The sequence below is a fragment of the Myotis daubentonii genome, chromosome 15, assembly GCF_963259705.1.
Source record: "Myotis daubentonii chromosome 15, mMyoDau2.1, whole genome shotgun sequence".
NCBI lineage: Eukaryota > Metazoa > Chordata > Mammalia > Chiroptera > Vespertilionidae > Myotis > Myotis daubentonii.
In genome coordinates, this window is record NC_081854.1 from 36,355,651 (window position 1) to 36,374,145 (window position 18,495).

Below are 18,495 nucleotides of genomic sequence, written 5' to 3' on the forward strand. Positions count from 1 at the left end.
TAGACCCTGTAGCGGTGTGTGTGTGTGCGTGTACATTTTGAGAGAAAAAAAAATATGTCCACCCAAACATCAATGTTGTAAATTGCATGTGGTGATGAATTAGAGCTTTCTTCTCCAAACAATGAAAGTGGAAAGTGATTGAAAGTGAGTGAAGCATGAAAAAGAAACTCATATTCAAAACACTCCCAGAAGAAAGAATGCCTGTGTAATGACTGTGCTAAAAACCTATCATTTCTAAATATATGCTATCAGCTTCATCAGAAACTGGTCCAAGTTTGTAAACATTTAGTCAAATAATAAGTTTCGGGTGAAATTACCCTTTATTTTAGATAGAGTCTTTGACTATATGATTACTACAAAAAATTCTGGTACTCTTTGTTCCTCTGTCTTAGTGCTCAGATCTTTAGAAGTCTTTGTATTACTATTGTATCCCTTTAAATAAAGTACATGTTGAGCAGATCAAGTCTTCTGTGGACTGTGAGTGAAAGTGTTAGAAAGTCATACTTGCAAATCATGCTGCTTTTGTGAGTATAAAGAAATTGCCTTGTAGCTCCTGAGGAGAAAGTTTACCTTTCAGACTATGTGGGTCGAAGTAATGCACCATTACTGAAATTATACTCCTCCCACAGGAAATCTTTGGTAAACCAAATATATTTGACTATTGACTTTATTTGCCCAATTAGAAGTAGACCAACAGTTTAAAACTTTCCTAAAAAAACTAGGACACCACCAGGAATAGGCTTAAGGTTGCCTTCTGTGGATTATTTTCATAACTTCTTTGAAATCAGCAATTAAACATACAGCTATTGAGTAGTTGCCATTATATGTAGGACTGTGCTGGACAATGGAGATGCAAAAACAAAGATCTTAGCTATTATTTCTGCCATCAATTTGCTTATAGCCCTGGGGAATGCTCAAAATTTTGTTTCACTCACATGATTTTTGTTTGATTTAAATTTTAAATGTCATCATTTTTAATCCTTTCTTAAACAAGTCAAGAAAATGTTTTTCCTTTGCACTTAGAGAAAACTAAAACTAGAAATCATGGTTCACAGGATTCCAACTGATGTGATCTAAGTTTATGGTCTCTTCCACCATCTCCTCTTCCTTTACTGTGTTGTTTACCTTTCCTGGAAAAGGGACTCTTTCAGATCTTGGTGTGGCTCACTCCATCTCTCTTCCTACTTCTTTCCTCAGTGAGGCTTTCTCTGACATGGTATTTAACAATAATTTCCTACTCCTCAACCCAAAGTTAGTCTCTATGCCCACCATTGCTTAATATTTGTCTTTTTTTAAAAAAACATTGAGGATAGATTTTATTTATTTATTGAATTTATTCTTGATAGCACTTACCTGAAATAGTTGTTTACATTAAGGCAGTGGTTCTCAACCTTTCTAATGCCGCGACCCTTGAATACAGTTCCTCATGTTGTGGTGACCCCCAATTTCATTGTTACAAATTGAACATAACCACTGTCCTAGGTGAGTAGAACAGGGAAACAATGACAACTTAATGCAGTTAGGGAGACAACATCACTCAAAATAAGGGGTACTTAGGAGGAACAATGGAGATGCATATTTTTTTTTTGAGAGATTCTTAGTGGTGCAGATGTGGGAAGCACTCATCCAAGCAGTCCTCTCTAGCTCCTCCGACCAAGGGTGAGGCAGCAGAGTGGCAAAGGACAGAAACCAGGGCAGTGCCAGCTCACTGCAACTCTTTGGGCCTTGTATTTCCTTTTATCCCATTCCATCCCACCAGTACCCTTCTGATGTAGGATTATTGTAACCACGTCCTCACAGATGAGAAAACAGGCTTAGAGAAATTCACAGGCCCAGGCTCACACAGCTTAGCTTCAGAAGGTTAGGACTGTTGTCAGGTTTGCCCTCATTTCATTTCTCTCACTTAGCGTGGTATCTTCCTGTCCCTGCAGTATCCTGCGCTCTTATCTCCATAGTAGCAATGAAGACGTGGAGGGTTAACAGAGGGTTGTGTTTGAGGGGACACAGTCAAGGGTCAAGGAGTGGTTGACCACCCAGCCTGGGCTTGGTGGGATGGCCTGGCATTGCCCAGTGTATCCAGTACACTTAGGGAGGTCCAGGAAGTGGGGTGGGGTGTGGTGGGGATTGCTGAGTCCTTGACCTTGCAATCACATGTCTTATCATAGTCTAGGGCTGTTTTATGGGATTGTGGGTATGACCTTCAGGAATGATGCCAAGTGTGAAAAAAGGGATGTGGCTAAACTCTGTGCAGCTTGTGGGGTTCGTGGTTGCTTGTTTCCCCTCCTTTAAGCATGGTGTTCTGGGCTCTCTCCCTCCTCCACCTTCAGGAACCATCTGGGGGTTTTGTGCTGGGCAGACCCCTGTGTAGGCTTCAGAGAAGTCCAGAGCGTGGCTTACCTCGAAGGCTGCTCTGTACATGTTTGTACACCTGCAAACCTTGTTATTTTTAAGCTCATCATAAAGCATCCAACTGAGACCAATTCTTGGATTTTTTTCCTACTTCACTGCTTTTTAAAAGCATCCTTTAAAAGACACAACATTTCCCTTCGATTAATCGAGTAAGTGCGAAGTCTCCCGGTTCATCCTGTCCCTTTGGAGTAGCTTTGGGTGGTAACTGTTACTCATCATGGAAAATGTGTTGCCTCTGACTGATTTAAGGTACATCGGTCCTTACTTCCTGTGGGGCTTGGTTAATTAGAGCTCCATTTCTAATTGGTGTCTGTTGGTAACAGAATGGTAGAAAAATGGAAAACACATTGATCTGGTATTTTTAGCGGTCTCCACAACCAATGTGGATTGTCTCCGGATAAACCGGCAACTGGGTAAAGTGGTCCCGAAAGAAAGATCCTCTTGAAATGAAGAGGTGGTGTTAGTGGAGGAATGCAGATTTTGGAGTCTAGCCAACCTGGGTGTTGAGTCCTGCCTGCACCAACTCACCACTTCTGCTACCTTAGGAAGTTACTTTGCCTCCCTGAACTCCCTCATTTATAGAAGTTATACAGTATCTTGCTTGTCTGCAAAGAGGCTCACAGAGTACCCGGCACATAGGAGGTATTCAGTGGGTGTTCCTATCATTGTTAAGAGGAAACAGAGGCAATTTAATGGGCACCAGCAGACTCTGTCTCGCTCACTCTTGGAGGAACTGGGAGGGCCACCTTCACGGTCATAATTGAATTTCTTTTTCTAATTGACAATGGCCTCATGGGCAAAAAGTCATACATTACTAGGTTTGTTAACTAGATTCTGAGGCTAGTGGGTATGTTGTAGTAATTCTCCCCTCTGGAATAAAGCAAAGAACCAGGGAAATAATGAAATGCTCCTTGGGGAAAGAGCCAGCAACATAGATTGCCCAAAGTCTTGGTGATTCAAAGCTCATCTGCTTCCCCATTAGGAGAGGACCCCAAACCCTCACTCAACTCCTGCTTTTCTCCAGTGCTCAGAGACAGCACACCAGCATCCATGGGCACACCCGACATGTGGGAGTCAACCCTCAGCCCTCTTGATCATACCCCATATCCACACCATCCCCAAGGCCTGTTAACTTGAGTATCTTGAATAGCTCTCAAATGTGTTTTCTCTCAATTTCCTTCATAGCCCTGATAGTCCAGACCACTAGGCTATCTTTTATGGGCTATTGTAATAAACTGCTAACAGTTCTGCCCCCTTTCACACGTCCTGCCTTTTAATCCACTCACCACAGGGTAGGCAGGGTGATCAGTTGGAAGAGCTAACCTGATCAAATTACACTGTCTACACACACACACACACACACACACACACACACACACACACACACACACACATCAGTGGCTTCTGATCGCTCTTGTTAAGAATCAAAAACCATAATGTGGCCTGGGGGCAGATGCATTCTGACCCTGCCCATCTCTCCAGTTCCATCTCTTATCACACATCATCTTCTCTCCTCTTGCATTCCAGTTACTCTGGCCTTTCTTCATGCTCACATCTGCCCCAGCACCTTTGTATATACTTGTCTTTCTGACCAAAAAATTTTTCTTTTCCTTCTTACTTAGCTGACCTTTGCTCTTCATTCATATCTCAGCTCAGCCATCACTTCCACCAGAGAGTCTTGCCTCACCTCCCTGACCGGATCAGGTCTTTCATATGCCTTCCTAGCACCATGCACCCCTCCTTACCAGAACTTATTGCAGCTGTTAGTGTATATGTAATTGTGTGATAATTTGTTAAATATCTCATTCCCCCATTAGACTCTAAACCTTTTGAAGGTTGGATACTGTGCCATTCGCTCAATTTAATAAATATTTATTAAATTCTAGTATGTGCACATTTCTGGACTAGGTGTTACAAGGGTTATTCAGATGAGTAGAATACTATTTTACCTCTTAACCCTACCAGACCGCTGTACCGATTTTTCGGTAATTTCCACACAAAGGTGGAATATTGGCGCTAGATGAAAGGTAGATGAAAGGTAGACCTATTTTCTACAATGTCTCCAAGTTCCATCTTATTCTAACCACTTGTTTGCATGTAACTAACATTTTTCTATATCATGTTGGTTTTTTCTCTTTAATGCTCAGGAGCCCAGGTATAGGGGACAGTTAGGTTCAGGGCCTCAGGTCTGGTAGGATTAAGGAATTGTATTAATCTGTTACTGCATAACATAGTGCCCTAAACTTAGCATCTTAAGACAACAAACATTTATTATCTCACAGTTTCTGTGGGTAGGAATCCAGTCATGGCTTAGCTGATGCTTCTGGCTCAGTGTCTCTCACAATCCAGCAGTCAAGGAGTTGGCTGGGGCTGCCGCCTCAACCGATGGCTCAACAGAGGAGGATCCACTTCCAAGCTTCCCCAGTGGCTGTCGGCAGGTCTCAGGTCCTCGCTGGCCAGAGACATTAGTGCCTTGCTATGCGGCTACTCCACGTGGACTATGGAGTAATGGCTCCATGAGCTACTCACTAGCTGGCTGCTTGCTTCCCCCAGACTGAGAGCTCTAAGAAAGGGAGTCAGCAAGAGAAGAGAGCCAGGACAAGCTATAGTCTTTTTGTATCCGAATCTCCTCGTGAAAGGGACATCCCGTCACTTTGCTGTATTCTCGTGGCTAGAAGTGAGTCACCGGGTCCAGTCTGCACTCCAGGGTTGGGGGTTACACAGGGGTGTGAATACCAGAGGAAAAGGTTATTGAGGGCCATCACCGAGGCTGCCCACACAGGGATTTACATTAGGGAGGAGGCAGGATAAGGTAAGGATGTACCTTCGACAAGGGAGAATGTCAGAGCAGGGAGTCTAAACACTTGGGCTGTCAGGAGAAGGAAGAGTGTGCATTTACTTGGGTATATGTGGGAAGGCCTTCAGGAAGGTGGTTGCAGTGGAGGTGGGCCCTGGGTGACTGAGCTCAAGCAAGTAAAGATGAAGTGGAGAGGGGGACCCTGATTTCCTCGCATTTCACACCCCTTTGAATGCATTTGGTTATCTGGTTCCAACCCACGGCAGGAACCAGCTAGAAGTAGCAGGAGCAAGTGGCAGCTGGCATGTGTGTAACGAGGGGAATAATTCTCACAAACTGATTTAGGGCTTTAATATGCAGAGAGGTCTGGGGGCGTTTGTTCTAGAGGCAAACCCAGGAGCCCCTGAGGGGACCGGTCTGTTCCAGGCCAGCAAGTGGCCACCGAGTAGTGACACGTGGGCAGTGTATTCTGTGTAAGAAGGTAAAGGAGAGTGATGCTTTTAACACATTTTACTTTAAACAAACCAGTTACATTATAAAAGTCAGGTCCTTCAAGAAGGTCCCCGGCCATCAGTCCAAATTGGATTATCAACATGAGACAGGCAACGGCATAGTATACTCACTAAACACAATTTTTTTAAAAAAAAATTAAGAAATGTAGTTTGTACATTTGTTGCATCAACGAAACACAAATTTGCTTTCCATTTAATTCACAAAGGAGGTGGCCGCTTCGTTTGAATTGGTGTTTTTACTCATTGACAATCAAGTGTGACCTCAGAGAGAGAGACTACTCTCTGAGTCGTGAGTAGAATCACGCCTTACACAGATTCTCGTGTGGGTCAGACTCTCTGCTTTTGGAGGCAGATAGATGAAAAGACCCACAAGATAGTGGCCTGTTACCTTTTTAGATGTTCAAAATGGGTATCTGTGGCTTACACCCTGTGAGAGTGGAAAGTGCTTCTCCCATCCTTCTCACAGGGCACGCATGGGCCGGCAGATCCTGATTCAGATGGATGCCTAGCTCTGTTTTTTTCACTCGAATTCATCCATTTACGTAAGTCATCCTACAGTGGGGAGCAGTGGGAAGAGAAGGTAGGAGCAAGAGAAGGGATGTTGGGGTGAGATTTGCATCGTGGTTCTGCCTGTTACTGGTGACTTTGGACAACTTCACTTCTCTGAGTTTTCCTTGCTCTACCTATAAAATCGGGATGCCAGTCCCTTCCTTCCAGGATTTCTGTTTGGAATAAAATATCGTGTGGAAATTACACTCATACCTCTAAGTGCTTAAAAAAATGGGGGTTCTCTAAAAAGTATATTTAAAAAATAGTACTTTCAGAACATTTCAACACTATATCCTATGATTATGCTGATTGAATAATCCGTGATTCTTTTAAAGCCTATTCATGCCCTGGTTGGTGTGGTTCAGTTGGTTGGGTGTCATCCCATGTTCTGAAAGGCTGCTGGTTCAATTCCCGGTCAGGGCACATACCTGGGTTGTGGGCTCGATCCCTGATAGGAGGCAATGTTCCTCTCTCACACAGATGTTTCTCTCTCTCTCTCTCCCTTCCCCTCTCGCTAAAGGTCAATAAAAATCTTTAAAATAAAATAAAATAAAAGCCTATTCACTTATTGTCTCCCTCAAAGCATTCTCAGCTTTACCCAGTCAAGTGCATGCCTTGTTTTCTCTTACCACACTCTTTCTGAGCTTATTTTTTCTTGTCCCATAACTTCTGTTGGAATGAATGATTTTCTTTATGAACTTTTAAGAAGTTATCCATGTTATGTTCACATAGTAAAACCTAAATGTAATCGTTACTTGTCCATCTCTCCCTGATACATAACCTAGGTATGCTCTAACTCTGGTCATCCCTTCTTTCATCTGACACAATATTAGTGCCCAGCATTATAGATCTACCTTGTGCACCCCCCATTAGTCAATATCAGTGTGGTGATTTTTATCATCAGTTCTTATATTGATTTATCAACACATTCACCCATTTCTTTGGTGGCTTTGTTCCTTGAATGTCAGGTGTGTGTTTTTTTCTCTTCTGAATGTAATTTTCTTCTTGAAGTGCATCCTTTTTTAGTTCTTTCAGTGAGAGTCTAAGCGTGGTAAACATTCTTTTACTGAAAATGCCTACTTTTTACCCTTGCCTTTGAATGATAGTTTAGCCAGATACAGAATTTATGTTGGATGGTTATTTGCCTGGTACCTTGAACATTTTATGGTCCTGATGACAAAGCCCACTTCCCACCCATAAGCTGTGTAAGGGTCTTTGTTGAATTAAGGGTGAGCAAGAGTATAGAATTAATTTGGCCTTTTAGAGATAGCGTACATAACTCACCTGCTGTGCACAGGAATTTTCCCCTTCACCTTGAAAAGGGCTAACCAAGCACATGCTGGAAGATTTGCAGAGTTACCAGGGATTAAAGGACTCCAAGCCAGGATTCCAAGTCTGCAGCCAGTAACCCCTCTGCCACCTCCTCAGCCTTCCGTGCCTGCTTCAGGGAGGGTGTAGGGGAGCTCTGGTTTTGCTGTTTCTTTGCTAGGTCTGGACATGGCTCATTCAGGGGAGGCTCCCTGCTCAGACAGAGCAGATTTTCTCACCTCTTCCCCCGCTTCCAGATACACATCTAACATCTCCGCAAATCCATATCTGCCCGCAGATCATGAAGGAGGTCCGGCGAGCTCTTTGCAACGCGGCCACAGATGACAGCAAACTGCTACTCCTCAGTGCGGTGGGCAGCGTGTTCTGCAGCGGCCTGGATTACTCCTACCTAATTGGCCGGTTGTCCAGCGACCGGAGAAAGGAGAGCACCCGCATTGCAGAATCCATCAGGTGAGCTCTGCTCCTGTTCAGACACTAGGGGACCCGCCTAGGATTGCCAAATTGAGCACATGAAAATACAGGCTGCTCAGTTAAACTCTTCAAACAACAAGTAATGTTTGTTTTTTAGCATAAGTATGTCCCATGCAACATTTGGGATATACTTATACTAAAAAATATTTGTTGTTTATCTGAAATTTGGAATTTGATTGGATGTCCCGTATTTTCCTACCCAAATTAGGGATGGCTTTACTCCATAAGATTGCATTTTATTCTTTAGATCCCCCCAGATATTTTATTTTCTTATATCCATCCCAGCATCTGGTAATGCCCATGCATTATCCACACTTCTCCTGCCCTCTCTCTGATGGTGAAATCTTTGACTTTCTGGGCATTTCTGTTCCTGGAGCTGACATGGCTCAGCACCGGGGAGGAGGATGGATGGGTTCCCTGGGCAGTGTGGGGAGTAGTTCCCCCTCTCTTGTTGCCTTTGGGGCAAAAGTTGGGATCCTGGGGTGATATATGATCCCAACCATCAGTATCTCTTTCGGGACACTAACGGGTAGATGTCCCCCTTCTTTAGAGATTTATCAAAAGCAAGTGTGACTTCCAGCAAGGGCTGCCGCCTGTCCTCCCCGCGGGGAGTGCACCCACACTCACTGCTCACCTTGCAAAGTGCTCAGACAGGAGTCACAGCTCAGTAATGCTCCCTGGTCCCTTGAGAAGGAACACTTACTCTGCAGGCTGTCAGGGAGCCTTGGGCCACAGGTTAGGGATTTTCTGGACCCTCCAGCCTCACTGTGTTGTGACATCGTCACACGGAGGCTGATTCCCATGAGGCTGTGGGAGGCTTTCAGGGTATGCAAAGTCTCCAAGAAATGGCACGGGGATGGCCTCACACGCACGTGGGGTTCTGAGTCCCAGTCAGGGTGATGCACACACTGGAGTCTATGCTCCAAACACCTGTGTGCTTCCTGTCCCCTAAAAGAGACATGAAAATCCCGAATGATGTTATTAGAAAAAGCATGTGGTTTCATGCAGCTCGCAGGCTCTTCGGGTGCAGACAGCCCTGGCCATGGCCACGGTGGTTTGTTCTCTGCTCCTGTCAGGTGGCAGGGGAGCAGCAGGGTCCCCAGTAAGCCTCCTTCCTCATTTATGGGACCATCGGAGATGGGGCGCCCGTCTCTACAGCTGAGGAGCACCTTGGCCATAGCCTTCGTCTGGTTTATGAATTTCTGCGGAGGCATTAGCTAATTTCTAGAGGTCCCAACTTTGAGGAGATGCTGAGCACATTAGCTCATTGCTGGAGAAAGGCGGCCAGTGGCATTCAAACATTTGCCCTCTCATCGGGAAGGTGAGTTTCTCTTAGGCCGAGTGGAGGGAGAGCGGGCCGAGGGAATTCTTCCCAGTGTGTCAAAGGGAGCAGAAGCTCCTAATGCATGAGCCGCCAGGGATGCGGGAGGGATGGGGAATGGGGTGTCCCCTAGGCCACTGGTTCTCAGCCCCAGCAGCACAAAGACTCTCCCCAGGGAGCTTTTCAAAACCCAACTGCTTGGCAGCACCCCCAGGAGATTCTGAGTTAATGAGCATGGGGTGGGGCCAGCATATCTTTGGTTTTAAAGTTCCCTCTGTGGTTCGAATGTGCAGCCAGGGCTGAGAACCCCTGCTCCGTCCCAACCAAGAGGGTAATCTGAGAGCACCAGTGACTGAGAGCACTAAAAGGTGTGGAAACAAAAAGGTCCTTATTTTTATGCAAGAGAAGAAAGTTGGCTATAAGAGAATAAGGTGAAGAGGGAGGTAATAGAAGGGATAGGGAGGGTGAGGAGTCTCAAGAAGGGACACCTAGTAGAGAAGGGTGTCCCTGGGTCAGAAAGTGACCGTGGCTTGCTCATCACCACCACACGCCTCCAGGGAGGCCCAGCTCCACGGGCTTTGCAGTGCTCCCTCCAGCAGCCACACCCAGAGTTGGGGACCCGATGTGGCAGAGAAACATTTCCCAGAGAACAATCTTCAGATTTCCAGAGGAGCATCGTGAGCAAAGGGCACTGTCGTAACTGAGTTTGGGCCACGCTAGAAGTTCTGTCCCTGCTCACACAGACTTCCCAGGCATGTTAACATATTTACAATCTGAGTAGTTTCCTGGGAAAGAATGTTGTTCAAAATCGAGCATGGCTGAAACATATTTTAGCCATAGAACCTATCATCTACTGAGATGCCTCGCAATTCTCTTGGGACGTGCATGCGCTGGGCTGTGCTGACCTGCAGGATCTTGAGCATGCCACACTGCCACAGCCATCGCTCCCCCAGTGGCGCTCCTACACATGGCCTTGTGCACTGCGCTCACTCTTCAGATGTTTGCTGAATGAAGTAGCAGATGTGGGGAGAGCTGGGATGATTCATTCTGCAGAAGCCTCTCCCTGGTCCCCAAACAAAGCCGTCTGCCCCATCTTGAAAGAGGCTGCCCGCACCTGAACTCCTCACAGGTGATGCAGTGGCCTGCTGGCAGGGTGCTAGGACGAAGAGCAATCAGATGACCCACATGAAATACTTGGCCTGTTCCTGCACATCATAAGTACTTGGAAGAGGTGTAAAGAATTATTTTTCATGTTATTCCCAGTTTTAGCTAAGCCTGAGTCTGACGATGGAGTGGGCTCCCAGAGTGCCCGTATATCAGCAGCTCACAGGCCCTGTACCAGCAGACTTGGCAGTGGGAGGGCTGCACCCCATGGCTCTGGTTAAAAGGAATGAATAAATGGCTCACAAAAGAAATGCCAGTTGCTCCTGGTAAAATCTAGACACTCCTGGGAGCAGAATTTTGCTTCTGAGTCTCCTTTAGACCAGGAGGGTGGCTCACAGACCACTGAATGTGGAATGAAAGCTGCATCCGTGCTCTGCAGCAGCGATCAAGGGTGCCCCTGTGTCAGGCACTGTGCCAGTGCCCTAGGTGGACGTCTCATGCAATTCTCATATGGCCCGTGGGGATGCACCAGTGGCTTTCCCATTTTCCCAGTAGGAAAATGAGGCTGCAGAGACTGTAACTCATCCAAGATCTCACCCCTACTTAGGGGCACAGTTAGGACTTGACCGCAAGTCTTTAAGACCCCCAAGTTTTTGCTTCTTCTGCTGCCTCTGAACTGCCCAACAGCTCAGGAAAGCAAAAGCCACAGGCTCAGGTTGAGTGGAGGAAGCTTCAAGGGCCAGGGTCAGTGAGGCAGACATGGCTGCTAGGGAAGGCAGGGAGTCATCTCCCTAGCTCAGCCCCGCCATCCAAGTCAGAATCAGATATCTGAGCAGCAGCCTCTGTAATGCAATATCCTGTTTGCTATCTGGCTTCTACACCCTCCGGCCCTTGTGATAGAGATCCGCTTGAGGTGAGAGGAGAAGGATGGGGAGATGATCTGTGCATCATCTTTTTATGGCAAGGAAATGAACTGCTTGGACTGCAGGAAGGGTCAGGGGGAGCCATGCACATTTAGTCCCCTTAGCCCTTCTCTGGGGCCCTTGATCCCCCTGCATAGAGCTCAGGTTGGAAACCAAAGAGTAAAAGGCTCTGGGGTCTGGAAGGGAAAGCTTCTGGAAGGTCATGAAAGTGGAGCTGAATTCCTGAAGGACTGTCATGTGGATGATGGAGCAGAGTGAATGCAAGTATGAGAGAGACCACATGAAGTCACAATAGGAAGGCGTCTTGATAGGGAAGGACCCACGTGTTTGAAAATGTCCAACAGAGGCCAGAGGATGCACCCTCAGGATGCTGTGGGGAGAATTCCGTACCAAGTGGAAGATTTGTCTCGATGATTCTTGAAGTCCTTCCCAATCTGAGACCCAGGATCCTGTAATTGAGCGAGTGTCTTTAGGAATGGAATGTCTGTCAAAAATCACCCAAACCCTGTGGGTCCAAGGATCCTGCAAACAAGGCCCATATCCCTGCAGACTCCAAATTGCATTTGGTAAAAAACACTTGTTAAAACCAGTGACTGAGACCATCAGGTTGGGAAATCAAGCCAGGAAGTGGGCCTGGAAAACCGGAAATCAGAAGGCCATGGTGACAACACTCCTATTTGTGGCAGTGTCCTTTTGGGGTCAACTGCAGTGGGGCCAGAAGTGGCTGGGATAATCCATCATCTACTCACAGAATCATACAAGATTCAGGAAACGTGATGCGTCAAGCCTGGGTCAAGGGTGTATTCTTTCATGAAGACATATGGGTCCTAAGGCACCCCCACCCCCAGCAGAATATTAAGAAGTCTTTTCACAATTGAATTAAGTCCCAGCATATTACCATGATAAGCACATATTTTGATAAGAATTGGGGAGGATGGTAACCATTGAGAAGGGATGAATCAGGTTTACATTCGTATTAGTTAAGTATTAGCTGCTGTAACAAATAAACCCAAATATATATGATGGCTCAGTTGTGATAGAAATTTACTTCTGGCTTATGTGAACCTAAAATAGATGTTACTGATGAGCCCATGGCTGGCCTCAAAGTGATGAGTCGAACCCATAATTCCTTCTATCCTGTGGCTCAATATGATTGCCATGCCCATCAAGATGAAAAGGACTGGGAGCACTGCATGGTGAGAGGTTTCCACAAACAAGGCTTAGAAGTGTGTATATGGTTTCCACTCACATTCCTTTGGCCAGCACTAGGTTACTTGGCCACAGCCAATTTCAAGGGAGGCTGGGAAATGTGTTCTAGCAATAGACTCAGGAAGAAGAGGGAAGGGAAAGGGGGGGGGGATATAAAGTCTGGTGAAGAAATAGTATGTTACTGCCACACATCTGCAGTCTTTGCTCTCATTCTGGGAGAATCCTGTATCCAACAACTATTTACTGAGTGTTAATTTCAATATGTATGAAACCACGCAGTGCACAAGGCAGACCTATGGATTTTCCTATGGAGCTGAAGGGGAGGAGAATTTAAAAACAAGTAAGCAAGCAAGCGATTAGGATAATTGCAAATTGTGATAATGCTATTTTACAAGAACTCTCAGAAGGGCTGTGCCGCTCATGCACAGAGAGCAGGGGTGCGTAGACACGATATAAGCCTGGAGACCTAAGCAGCGGTAGAACAAGGTCACTGTTGGATTTTATTCTTGTGAGTTCTTGGTAGTTTCCAGTGTATCACCAGAGAATAATGAAGGATGTAGATTTTCTAGACACCTTGGATCTTTCCTCCATGTCAGGTTGAATATTAAAATTTTATAGGTCTTATATAGCAAGTAGCAGGGAGGCAAAAAGTGTCGAAGGTAAAGGAAATAGAGGTTATTTCGGGTGGCTCTGCATAATAGATAAAGATGCAGGCTGTAACCTTGCTCAATGCAGAAGGTCAGGGAGATAATATATTGCCTAATCCTGTAGCCATTATTCCAGATAATGCCTCCGGGGAGTCCAGCATCTTTCCTCAGTTTTGGTCACCCTAACACATAGACCCTCGTCAGCATTCTAGAACTACCCTTGAGAATCTGGCATCCCTTTAGCAATTCAGAATCTTTCCTGGAATTGAAAGAAATCTTAGATGTCACCAATCCCTACCCATGCCCACCATCCAAAGCTTGAATTCTCTCTATAATTTCACGTAAAGTTATCATCGAGCCAAGGTTATCTCCAATAATGAGGAATTCACACCTCCTGGAGCCATCACCCCACCTTCAGTCAGTGCCGTTGGAATGTTCCTTCTCTCATTGAGTTCAAATATGCCTCTTTGTAACACCCTCTTTTTGGTTTGAGTTCTGGTTCTGAATCTTAACATTCAGATTGTCTTTTTTGGGATATGTACAATTTTTGTCAGTGTGTAGGGAGTGGAAGGGCGGTGTTGGCTCAATGGGCATGACCTGGGGCCATCCGGGCAGACCCAGACATGTGGTCACCCATTAGGTCCCTTCTGGGAACCTGGCACCAACCTGAGAGGGTGGCAGGCCTTGGACTGCAGCTCAGAGGCCTAGAATCTGGGAGAATGTGACGCTGGCCTGGCACCCACTCTTCTCTGAGGACCTACACGTGCTTCATTGCACCTGGGGAAGCTTATTTCAGCCTCACTACAGTCAAGGGCATCACATGGTCTCAGCAAGCCTGGCCGCCTGTTAAAGAGGGTCTTCTCTTTTCCCCAGGGACTTTGTGAAGGCCTTTATCCAGTTTAAGAAGCCCATCGTGGTGGCAATCAACGGGCCCGCCCTGGGCCTGGGTGCCTCCATCCTGCCCCTCTGCGACATCGTGTGGGCCAGCGAGAAGGCCTGGTTTCAGACCCCCTATGCCACCATCCGCCTCACGCCCGCCGGCTGCTCCTCGTACACCTTCCCCCAGATCCTGGGTGTCGCGCTGGTAAGCCTCCTCATAAGCAGGCAGAGTGGTGTTCGTGCAAGGTCATAGCACCCACTATAGGCTGTGGTCAGACTCTACACCAGCAGCCAGAAGCAAGTCTGGGCAGGGGTGAGTCATAACAGCTCAGAGAGCACTCACTGGGGCTAGTGCTTGACAGCCATTAACTCAGTCCATCCTCAAGACACACCTGTAAGGTAGGACTACTGTTATCCCCTCTTGACAGATGTGGAGACTGAGAATCAGAGAGGTTAAGTGAGTTGTCTCAGGGCACACAGTAGCAATGGAAGTTGTGGAGTATGAGCACAGAGCCTGTGCTCTTAACCAGTATGCTATAAAATGGAACCCACCTCTGATGAGTGAGCATGAGACTAGCACCACTAGGATATAGGAAGGGTTCAGTAAGTGGTTGGTCTACTCAGTCTGAGAGGTGGCATTTTGAGATGGATTCGATGTGGTGCAGGCTTCACCAAGGACTGCTTGGGAGCACTCTGCCTGCAGATGCTGGTGGTCCTGGAGACCCCAGAAAACTACCAAAGAATCACGATCCAGATGACAGGGCCAAACCCTACGGGCAGGTGAGGAGGCTCCCAGCAGGGGCACTGCTTGAATGAGTCTAGAACAGCCGTGGGCAAACTACGGCCCGCGGGCCGGATCTGGACCATTTGAAATGAATAAAACTAAAAAAAAAAAAAAAGACCATACCCTTTTATGTAATGATGTTTACTTTGAATTTATATTAGTTCACACAAACACTCCATCCATGCTTTTGTTCCGGCCCTCCGGTCCAGTTTAAGAACCCATTGTGGCCCTCGAGTCAAAAAGTTTGCCCACCCCTGGTCTAGAAGAAAGGGAGCCCACCCTCCCACTGCTCCTGTGTGGGCTGTCTCTCTCTGATGGTAGCATGAAGCAGGAATAGCAACTACGAGACCAGCAGAGGTTACCCTCAGCCCTCAAACCCACCAGCACCACATCTATGCAGCAGGACCTAGAGTGGGGACAGATAAGGGCATTCGGATTCAGCAGTGCCCTGGGGCTGCTCTGGGCTGCTCAGTCTCACGGGTGGCAGAAAAATGAGGCAGGCAGGGAGCCTGGGAAGCAACACTTTCCCTTTTGATCTCAGCCACTGTGTTCTGCCCCAGCTCACTGCCACTCCAGTTCCTCCCGGCCTCTGTGGTCACAGAAATGTTAACTTTGTACGGTCTTATCTCCTTTTCTCCTTCATTGCAATCATTTCTGAAACCCCAAGAATGTGGCTGTTTGAGACTTGTTCTTCTTGTGGACTGCATCCTGTTTGGCTCCTTCTACTGAGTTCCTTTCATTTCTCCTGAGACCGAGGTGTTCCTAAATAAGTATAATTTGTTGGAAGACATAAACATTTGTCTTCCAACCTCTAACCTGATGCATTCTATGGACTGGTGACCTGATCAGGTTTTCCACTCTGGCGTGAAAAATTGTCCTTTGGGTCAGTTGGGTCAATCATGACCCATCAGTGACAACCAGAACAAAGGAGGAAGCCGGGTATGGACGCAGAGGTTCAGGGAGCTTGGCATTTCCATGTGTATCATGGAGCAGCTAAGAGTATGGGGCAGGAAGGAAGAAGGGGAGGCAGGTGGATGGCCCATTAGGGAGGGGTTGCCTGCCCTGTGACGGAGGTAGGGACTCATCCTGAAAGAGATAAGGACCCTGTCACATGGCCATGACCATCATGCCCTAATTTTCAGTGCAAGAGTCACCTGTTGGTAAATTTCAGCGGTGACAGCACTATGCTCTCTCTGTGCCTAGGACCTTATCCACGGAGGTCCTCCCAGAAGTCTATGACAGCTGTGAACTTCAAAGCAAAAGGAAATTCTGTGGGGAGTGGGGTGCAGAGGAGTCCTCAGAAGGCAGGGGTTACTTTCCACCTTTCAAGACTGGGCAGTGTCTGTGCACAGCCCTGGGCCACCAGGAGAGACGCTGCTCTGTGTTGTGTTATGGTGTTAGTTACACAACACCTTTTTGGCTGCCAGTGATGAAAACACTTTGCCTTGAGGGGAGCCGGGGGAAGAATAATGATTTCCATAACTGACAAGTCCAGAAGTGGAATGTCCCTGGTGGGTGATGAGTCCAGGAATTCAAGTCCTGTCAGTTCTCTTGTTCTCCACTCCTTCCTTCTTTGTGGACCTGCCTCTCCACAGAGCGGGGACACAGCAGTCGGTGGCCTGGACTCACTGACTTTTGCCAGCAACCAGAGGAGAAAGATTCTTCCCCAGGGCCTTCAGCTTGGAAACCCCATAGAGACTAGGGTGGATCATCTGGTCAACCCCAGGCCAGTCACCACACAGCACAGAAATGGACCCAGTCCTGGGTGTGTGCCTACTTCTGTGGGTCTGCTGCCAGACATAGGTGAAGGATAATTGGGCAAACAAAGCAACAGTAGGTACATGGCTTCTTTGGGAATTTAATGAAATCTGTGGACCCTTTGCTCAGAAAGATGCACGTAGACACAATGTTTGATTATAGTTTCCAAAGCTTATTGGACCCAGTTGAGACTCCTGCCTTCCAGACCTGGAACACTTACAGCAAGTACGGGCATCACTAGCAGACACAAGAGGTCCTCCGGGCTCTCAGCCTTTCCCTGCCTTTGCTTTTTCAGGCCAATGAGATGCTCTTCTGTGGGCGGAAGCTCACTGCCCAGGAGGCTTGCAGCAGAGGACTGGTGTCCCAGGTCTTCTGGCCAACCACGTTCAGCCAGGAGGTCATGCTACGGGTCAAGGAGATGGCGTCCTGCAGTGCACTGGTGAGTCCCGTTTCTCTGTGTTCTTGTCAGTGCAAGAGCCCAGCCGGTGTAGGTCAGTGGTTGAGCATTGACCTATGAACCAGGAGGTCATGGTTTGATTCCTGGTCAAGGCACATGCCCGGGTTGTGGGCTCGATCCCCAATAGAAGGCGTGCAGGAGGCAGCCAGTCAGTGATTCTCTCTCATCATTGATGCTTCTCTCTCTTTCTGCCTCTCCCTTCCTCTCTGAACTCATTTAAAAAAACAAAGAGAGAGATCCATTTTGCAGATGAAAGCAATGTGCTGACAGGGACTAATGGACTTGCTACCGGCCATGCAGGGAGTACTTGAGAGGCCCTGTGTAATTTACCAGATGCCTTGTCTCAGTGTTGAGACCTTAAATCCCGAGGGAGGCTGCCAGCATTATTAATATTCCCCATCATCTCCAATTGGAAAAACCTCACAGAAGAGATTTACACTCTGGGGAAGAAGGCGTTGCCTTAAAAGAAAGTCCTCAACACTGCCCCCGCCCCCCAGACACAAAACTACTATAGTTTTCAAAGAAACAATAAGCAAAGGCAAATAAGGGCAACATGTATGAAACCAGTCGAGGGACGAGAGGTAGCAGCCCACACGGTCCTTGTATTTCTCCTGCCCACTGAGCACTTGGCACATTCAAGCATTGCCGCTTGACTCTGAAGACACACTGAAAAATAGATAAATAAATGACGCCTCCTCAGAGGCGCCGATTTTTAATTAAGTGTTGATTTTATCTCATAAAAGTCACTCTGAGCACCGTGTGGAAATATCCTGTTGAGAGGTGGAGGAAAGGCCACCCCTGCAACCACAGGGCCTGCTCAGGAAATGAGAAAGCTTTGTAGAATAAGGCGGGGGGACGCTTTCTGTGCTGGGTTTATGGGGCCAGACCTGTGACCCTCCCTCCCTTCTCCCTGCCTATCCTGAACCCCCACTGAGCTGCTGTATGCTCCTGATTCAACCCACCAACCTTTATTGGGCACCTACTGTATGTAAACTCTGCTCCCTGGAAGCATGACTGTGCCAGTGGTGATGATGGTTCTGCATTACTGATGAACACTTACTATGAATTCTCTTTATATGGATTCTCTTTTAATCTTCCTGAGGACTATGGTGACCAACTTGTGCCCATTTGCCTGGGACTCTCCTGGTTTTAACACGGAAAATCCCTTGTTCCCAGGAAGCCCCCTGGGCCTGGGCAAACGGAGATGGTTGATGACCCTAGAGTCAGCTGCATAGGCAGATGGACATTTTAAAGAATATTTTTATAAAAGTATAGTTGACATACAATATTATAGTAGTTTCAGGTGTACAACATAGTGACTCTACATTTATATACCTTACAAAGTG

The 18,495-nt window shown here is 46.9% G+C and overlaps 1 protein-coding gene across 1 annotated transcript in view; it reads left to right on the plus strand.

The window, feature by feature from the left end:
- Positions 1 to 18,495, plus strand: part of CDYL2 (chromodomain Y like 2) — a 156,387-nt gene that overhangs the window by 127,437 nt on the left and 10,455 nt on the right. The window contains exons 4-6 of the mRNA XM_059667336.1: positions 7,874 to 8,046; positions 14,145 to 14,355; positions 16,988 to 17,131. Of these exons, the coding sequence (XP_059523319.1) occupies positions 7,874 to 8,046; positions 14,145 to 14,355; positions 16,988 to 17,131 (528 nt within the window). The remainder of the gene's footprint in view (positions 1 to 7,873; positions 8,047 to 14,144; positions 14,356 to 16,987; positions 17,132 to 18,495) is intronic.